The 8,114-nt window shown below is 46.1% G+C and overlaps 1 protein-coding gene across 1 annotated transcript in view; it reads left to right on the top strand.

The window, feature by feature from the left end:
• Window positions 1–280: 280 nt before the first annotated feature.
• Window positions 281–8,114, top strand: part of hectd2 (HECT domain containing 2) — a 16,999-nt gene continuing 9,165 nt past the window's right edge. Inside the window, exons 1-2 of the mRNA XM_034078661.2 lie at window positions 281–365; window positions 2,560–2,666. Of these exons, the coding sequence (XP_033934552.1) occupies window positions 293–365; window positions 2,560–2,666 (180 nt within the window). The 5' untranslated portion in view covers window positions 281–292. The remainder of the gene's footprint in view (window positions 366–2,559; window positions 2,667–8,114) is intronic.

Genomic DNA, 8,114 nt, shown 5'->3' with positions numbered 1-8,114 from the left:
GAAGACAGACAGGAAGTAAACACTGAAGGGAACAGCAGAAGAAGACAGACAGGAAGTAAACACTAAAGGGAACTTATGTTATGAAGCAATTTTAAGTGGTTTTTTTTAACACATGGTTAAAAAACATGCATTTCAATGAATAGTATTCCACTCTGTAGTATTTCTCTGCTGTATTACTTGCTCCTTGAGCAGCCATTGACCCTGAAGGACTCCTGATACTCATTGGTGTGTGTGTCTGACCTCATGTGACCTCATGCATGTGTGTTTGTGTTGGCAGGTATTTCAGGAGGAAATGGGCGTGGTCAAATCTCACAACCTGAAGCCTGGAGGAGACAAGATCCCTGTGACCAAGCTCAACAGGAAGGGTGAGTGCACCCTGACTCAGGAAGGCATTCAAGGTCACTTATTATTCAAAATCCTCTTCTCCATGTCTCTTCTACATCAACATGTGTCCCCTCTTCTCCATGTCTCTTCTACATCAACATGTGTCCCCTCTTCTTCGTCCTTCGTCCTTGTCTGAGTCAGCTTCTCGAGCCCTATCCGGCCGTGCAGCACTCACAGCGTCACAGACTGGAGACGTATTATTTTAAGCAACACATTAAGTTGAGGAAACACTCAACTCAAATGTAGTGAAAGTCGGATCCCCTCGTGACTCAGACGGGGCGGAGATATCATAAAACTAAACGCTTCCAAACACTCGGTAGTTTATTTATTGTTCACCCAGTTCACCTTCACCATATCCTCCTTGCAGCAGCTCTGTGTCGTATCCTGGATTAGACGCTATGTTTAAGTCATGGATGTTTAAAGTTCATATTTGTCTAATATTAGTTTAGTTCTCATTAATGAAGTATGACGCTGCGCTGTCAGTACACTTGTGCCTGCTTGTGATTGGTCAAATGTTCCTAACCCCGCCCCTCTCACGTGAGCGCGCTCTCAGCTGGAGAGGGAAACCCCGGCTTGATTTACCGAGTTGATATTAGCCAGCGTCGTGGGACCGCTTAGCGATATCTCGTTTGTTAGGGTCAGTGAAGATAACTCACACGTATCCAGGGTCAGTGGAACTGGCTTCGTAGCACACAGGACACAGGTGGCTGTACTGTACAGTACCCGCCGCCCCTGGCACTCAGTACGGAGCGCGGTCACACCGGAATAAGTTCCCTGAGAGAAGATTACGCAAATGAAGCCGCTGACTTCTTCTTCTTCTTCTTCTTCTTCTTCTTCTTCTTCTTCTTCTTCTTCTTCTTCTTCTTCTTCTTCTTCTTCTTCTTCTTCTTCTTCTTCTTCTTCTTCTTCTTCTTCTTTGGGTTTACTGGCAGGCCGCACCCCACCTCACGGCGTATCCTGCCACCCGGCGTTGGGGAAGGCGTCAGACTGTTGACATGAACTGTATAATATACATGTACTGTTTATCTGTAATGTAATTGTATTTGTGTTTTCTTAATACCCTTATTATCTTGTGTTTAAGACCTGCTCACTTGACAACACACAATCTGAATGTGTGATGAATAAAGTCGATCTAATCTAATGGGTGAGAACACGAATGACAAATGACCTCACTTTAATGAACACACCCTTTAAACCCAGGAAATCAAAGTCATGCAACACGACATGTACTCTGATATGATGATGCAATATAACATTATATACATCCCAGCCCGTGTTCAATCCTCGCCATGTGTTTTGCCTCCATGCTCGGCTCAAAGCCTCGTTGTTCTTTTAACCTGTTAAACCCCGAGCCTGTTTTTCAGGTTTCAGGCTCGAAAATGACATTCCCAGAACAAATTACTGTAACTTCACTTATAAAAGGTTTATATGAATAATTGTTGTTATCAAAGCAAGGTTACATCTGTGAGTTGGATGTAGAAGTGTCAGAATCAATATAGATGTTTCTGTGTCAGAGTAAATTCAGATGGAACATAGCAAAAAAATGTAAATTCCTGTCTCCGCCTAAAGAAAACCCATTACTTATAGTGAAGACCAACCTTGAATGATGGGTTAGTAGCCTAAAAGCTTTAGGAATCCAAATTATAACATATAATAAGTACCCTGTATCAAGATTGAGGCAAAACAAGTGACATTTGACCTTTTTAGAGAGGTTTATGAAAATAAAGTCCAGGCGGAATAAGCTTTGGGCACATTTGGTTCCATCAGTGCCATTTGACCTTTTTCAGATACCAGACTATAAAAATCATTGTATTACATTGAATAATCACTATAGGTATTCATTCCATTAAAAAAAAAAAATTTTACAAATGTAAATAAAAAAAAAAGATTCTTAAAAAAATATTAAAAATATTTGTGTGAGTGTGTATAAAAAAAATCAGGGTCCCCGTCGGCGGGGACCTTCGGGCTTAACAGGTTAATGAGCGAGAGGTGGAGAAATGCACTTTCTTCCTCTTATTAAAACTCATGTTCCCTGTTCTCCTGCTGCTCCAGGTCCTGGACCTGGTCCAGGTCCAGGTCCAGGTCCAGGTCCAGCTCCGTGCCTCGGAGTGCGCAGCAGCCTGGCCTGGAACATGTATTAAAGAAAGCCACTGTTGTGTTTCTCCTCTCCCTCAGAGTACGTCCAGCTCTACGTCGACTTCCTGCTCAATAAATCCATCTACAAACAGTTCGCTGCCTTCTTCCACGGCTTCCACAGCGTGTGTGCCTCTGACGCACTCATGGTGAGTCCAGTGAGTGGGGGTGTGTGTGTGTGTGTGTGTGTGTGTGTGTGTGTGTGTGTGTGCGTGCGTGTGTGTGTGTGTGTGTGTGGGTGCGTGTGGGTGTGTGTGCGTGCGTGCGTGCGCGTGTGTGCGTGGTGTGTGTGTGTGTGTGTGTGTGTGTGTTGGAAAATAATGGAACAGTAGAAAGGGTTTTACATAATGAACGGGTTGATGTGCAGCGAGGCGGTTATTAGTGAAAAACTAATTAATATATGTGTGACTTTGTCCTGATGTTAAAACACAAAGAAAGGCTGACATACGGAAGAGGATCAAAGTGAATGTCCCTTTGAGATCTCTCCAAAAGCGATTCAAAAGTTTGAGTTCTGAGAAAGAAATCTGAATGAAAAAAAGTTGAGATTGTGTTTCGTCCTCAGAATGTTGACATGCGTCCCCCACCGTCTTCTGTCCATGTCCACCGAGGGCCTCCGTGACCCCATGTCCATAGAAGAGGGCAGAGAAGTCCAATGGGACGCTACACCACAATGCCCCTAGTTCATATGGTTTTGCACACGTTCAGTTGTAGCTCGTGATGGCTCCACTAATCAGCTTGTCTCCGTCGGACGTCTCTGTAGAATATAATACGTCTCTGTGAAGTATCACTCAAAGATATGTGTGTATATATTCATGCTGCTCTGCCGGAGGAGCCTGTGACTTCAGGTGGTCATTTCCATATCTCCACTGCAGCTGCTGTGTCTGTCCATGAGTATACCGCCTTCACTACATCACCGGTAGCCGTTGGAAACGTCCACAAGAAGCTGCACCAGTCACGTGAGGTCACGGAAGGTCACGGAAGGTCGCGGAAGGTCACGCAGTGCGTCAGCAGACTCCTGCCAGGTGGAGATCAAGAAGGCCCAAAACACAGTGTGCCAAACATACCAGGATGTCCGGCGGCTTCCGGGAGCACTTAGCAGTTCCCTCTACGCTCACCCACAATCCTTTGCACAGGAGGATACATGAGCACGAGGTTTAGAGGTCGAGGTTCAACGTTATGGAAAAGTGCGATGTCCACACCGTGTGCAGAGGCCGCAAGTAGGTCAGCAGGAGAAACAAAAAGCAGCGTGTGCACTAGGTCTGAGTAACACATGCTTTCCGTTAACATTGAAGAACTGCTGGATTAGAACGTGGATACAATGTAATTCACTTTTGCCATTATGGTTAAAAAACAACTCTTTTGAGGGTTTTTGGAAAACAAAGTAAGTGAGAAAAGTGTGAAGTGCAGAGACTGAAGTTTGTTTAAAAGTTGTTTAAATTCCTTCTGGAACCGACAGATTCTGCGGAAAGCCGAGAGCGTTCTGAACTCTCCAGGTTGTGTACTCTCCGGGTCGCGTACTCGCCGGGTCGCGTACTCTCCGGGTCGCGTACTCGCCGGGTCGCGTACTCTCCGGGTCGCGTACTCTCCGGGTCGCGAACTCTCCGGGTCGCGTACTCTCCGGGTCGCGTACTCTCCGGGTCGCGTACTCGCCGGGTCGCGTACTCGCCGGGTCGCGAACTCTCCGGGTCGCGTACTCGCCGGGTCGCGTACTCTCGGGTCGCGTACTCGCCGGGTCGCGAACTCTCCGGGTCGCGTACTCGCCGGGTCGCGTACTCTCCGGGTCGCGTACTCTCCGGGTCGCGTACTCTCCGGGTCGCGAACTCTCCGGGTCGCGTACTCGCCGGGTCGCGTACTCTCCGGGTCGCGTACTCTCCGGGTCGCGTACTCCCCGGGTCGCGTACTCTCCGGGTCGCGAACTCTCCGGGTCGCGTACTCGCCGGGTCGCGTACTCTCCGGGTCGCGAACTCGCCGGGTCGCGTACTCGCCGGGTCGCGTACTCTCCGGGTCGCGAACTCGCCGGGTCGCGTACTCTCCAGGTCGCGTACTCTCACATGAACTTCGTCTGTTGCCATCAGGGCGAAGATATGCTCTACCTGATCAAAGGACTCATCTCTTCTCTAAATCATTCATCCCTTCTGCACTCAAACTTCTACATTCTTGAAAAGGCTTTTAACTTGATTATTTATTTATTATTTATTGTTTATTTATTATTGTGATGCTTTGAACTATTTATAGTGTAGATTGGAATGATCCACATCTGTGCCCCGGGTGCGTCTGTGTGTTTCTTCCGGTATGTTCCTGACATACTGCAAGCTGCTGCTCACAACCAACGGCCCCTTGCGGGATTCATACAGTTGTTGATTGATTGAGAAATGCTACAGAACCAAAAGACAACATATTCAAGTTAATCAAAATGCACGGAGATGTTTCCAGACATGAGTCCTCGCTCCTGTCCCTCAGATTGAGTCAGAGTGTTGTTGTGTTGGTAGATGAAGGGAGGCTGTGGCTCAGTGGGTAGTGTGCTGGACTTTGAATCAGGGGAGCACAGGTTCAAACCCCACTGCAGTCAGCATGGCGTTGTGTCCCTGCGATTGGATTGCCCACAGCACTGAGGATGCTAGTCTCTTTGGATAAAAGCGTCTACCAAGTGACTTGTGATGAAGAGTGGAGAAAGACAGTAGATCCGGTAAAGATGACTTTAACAGACGTCATTGCATCTAAACTTGCGTTCTGCAGTGTTCTTTCTCTCAGTGGGGTGTATAGTGCATGTAAATGGTCTGCAGAGGTTAAAGTGTCCTGTCTATGATAACAGCAGCCCTGTTAGTGTACACTGTGACCTCTGACCTTTGGCCCCTGGCCCACATTGTCTCAGGTCACATCAACAGTCGAGATCTGAGCGATCCATGCAGGAGTGTGTGTGTGTGTGTGTGTGTGTGTGTGTGTGTGTGTGTGTGTGGTGTGTGTGTGTGTGTGTGTGTGTGTGTGTGTGTGTGTGTGTGCGTGCCTTCAGTCACGTCCACATTGTGTGACGTTTCAAGACATGATCAGGCAGGCTGTGGTTTAATAATAGGGGGTGTGTTTACCAGTTTTAGGCGGGTGTGTGTGTGTGTGTGTGTGTGTGGTGTGTGTGTGTGTGTGTGTGTGCGTGTGTGTGTGTGTGTGTGCGTGTGTGTGTGTGTGTGTGTGCGTGTGTGTGTGTGCGTGTGTGTGTGTGTGTGTGTGTGTGTGTGTGTGTGTGTGTACAGTGTTTCTCCTAGGATGGAGTCATAGCAGCGGTGCTAAGGCACGTGGGCCCAGTATAATGTGAGCGCATGGAATTTTTGAGTGTGTGAGCGTGCGAAGTGCGCCACGCCAATTTGTTTCTATGTGTCAGCAGAAGAAAGGCTCTTGAGGCCTGGCACCAGGGCCGGCTCTAGCCAATCTGCTGCCCTAGATTTTATATGTAAAGAATAAATGAAACATTTCTATAAAAGGCAAATACACTACAAAAAACAGAAACTTGTTGACATGGGTCATATCCGTCAAAATGGCTTCAAATGTATTCAGTATTGTATGAGCTTGTTTTAATTGGGGGGTGGACGTCACATCCTCTAGGGGGGTCCGGGGGTATGCCCCCCCCCCCCCCCCGGGAAGATTTATTTATTTTTTGTTAACATTTTAAAGTAAAATGCTTCAATCTGGTGCACTTTGAGCACACAATTACTAGAGACCTGGGGGGTATACTGCGAAGCAGGATTTTCGCTTAGCGGCTACATTCAGGGAAAACTCCGGCTTTCCGGTCATCCGAAGCTGGTTCTCTTTTTAGCAGGCTAGATCTCCATGGTAACTTATGCTAAGCAGCTAACCTGGTCAGGACCAGGTTAGGTTGCAGGTTAAGAGCTCAACTCAGTGAAAGCACCGCCTGCTGACCAATCAGAGCTCAGTGTGCGGAGTTTAAAGCGATCAAGTCATATTACAGGAGAAAGGAAACACAGAAAAGCTGCCGTTGCAGGAAAGACGGCCGGCAAAAATCACCGACTGTGTGAACGTGAACATGAACAGAATATCACCTCCATCTTCAGAGCAATCTGACTATTATAACATTAGCGTTAAGAAAGCTTACTTAAATATCGGCCACAACATAAGTAACCGGATCACATTAAGTACAGTCCGCGGCATATCACTTCATAATGTATCACATATCTCCTGATCTGAGTCAGCTGAGCCGTATCTGGCCGTGCAGCACTCACAGCGTCACAGACTGGATGCAGAAGCATTATTTTAAGCAACACATAAGTTGACGAAACACTCGAGACAGATGTAATTAAAGTCAGATCGTGTTTTAGACGGGCAGTGATATCATAAACCTGTTAATGTACGCATTCAAACACGTGTTCTGCTCCAGCTGTGTTCACCTTGCAGCTGCAGCTCTGTGGCTTTGATCCTGATCAAGTGTTTAAGTCATGGATGTTTAAAGTTTAACTTCTTCATTTTTGACTAATATTAAAGTTCACTTTTCATTCAGGAAGTATGACGCTGCGCTGTCAGTACGCTTCTCCATGCTTGTGATTGGTCGAATGCTCCAGATACCACCCCTTTCATGTGAACGCGCACCTAACTAGATAGGACACGGCTGGCTTGAGCGATCCACTTGATAACCAGCGCCGTAGTACAGTTTAGCGAGAGCGCGTATGTTTTGGATTAGGCCAACCGGCTAACTCAAACATATCCAGGTTAGGTTGAACCAGCTTCGTAGCATAGGCCCCTGATCTAGGGGGTACAACTCTAAAACACCCATATGAAAAAGATCGGTTTACATTTTAATAATCAAATAAGTACGTGAACATAACCAATAACCCACCATAGCCAATAACAAATACATGTCACTTATTTTATTTTTGTTGTTCATTCATATCTTATTTGACCTAGTTAACATTTATTTATGCATATTTTTGTATCTCTCCAACTTTAAACAATATTTTTGGATTACTGTCCTATAGTATACATTGGAATGATTTCAAACCTGTTTTTATTTATCCTAATAATTATAAAGGAGAGCCTTGGAAATATGTGTTTACATAATTTGTGGTCAAAACGTTTGAGACCCCACTGAGACAACTTAGACTGAAATGAACTATCTAAACACTCAGAGTCCTTTACCTCACTGAGCCTCTCAGTCTGACAGGAGAGCTCTCCTCCACCCTGGCTGTAGAAACATCTACTAGCGCCCCCCAGATCTGGTGCCCTATACAAAAAATCGGCCCTGCCTTGTACATACAGTGGCAATGTCTCAACATTTAGCAAAAATACACCTTTATTGAACATACAGTAACACAAATACTACAAATCCACATAACAAACAATCAAAAATGAAAAAGGGTCGCCACTTATTATTATTTTAATTTAAAAAAAAAAAAAGATTTTTTTTTTTTTTGGGTAGCTAGCTGGCGCCCCCTAGCAGCGGCGCGCATATTTCAGCAGCGGCGCCGCCACTATTTGTATATAGGGGAAACACTGGTGTGTACGTGTGTGTGTGTGTGTGTGTGTGTGTGTGTGTGTGTGTGTGTGTGTACGTGTGTGTGTGTGTGTGTGTGTGTGTGTGTGTGTGTACGTGTGTG

Source organism: Pseudochaenichthys georgianus, unplaced genomic scaffold, assembly GCF_902827115.2.
Source record: "Pseudochaenichthys georgianus unplaced genomic scaffold, fPseGeo1.2 scaffold_457_arrow_ctg1, whole genome shotgun sequence".
NCBI classification, from domain to species: domain Eukaryota; kingdom Metazoa; phylum Chordata; class Actinopteri; order Perciformes; family Channichthyidae; genus Pseudochaenichthys; species Pseudochaenichthys georgianus.
The sequence above is the reverse complement of the archived record's forward strand: the minus strand, read 5'-3'. Positions and strand labels throughout refer to the sequence as shown.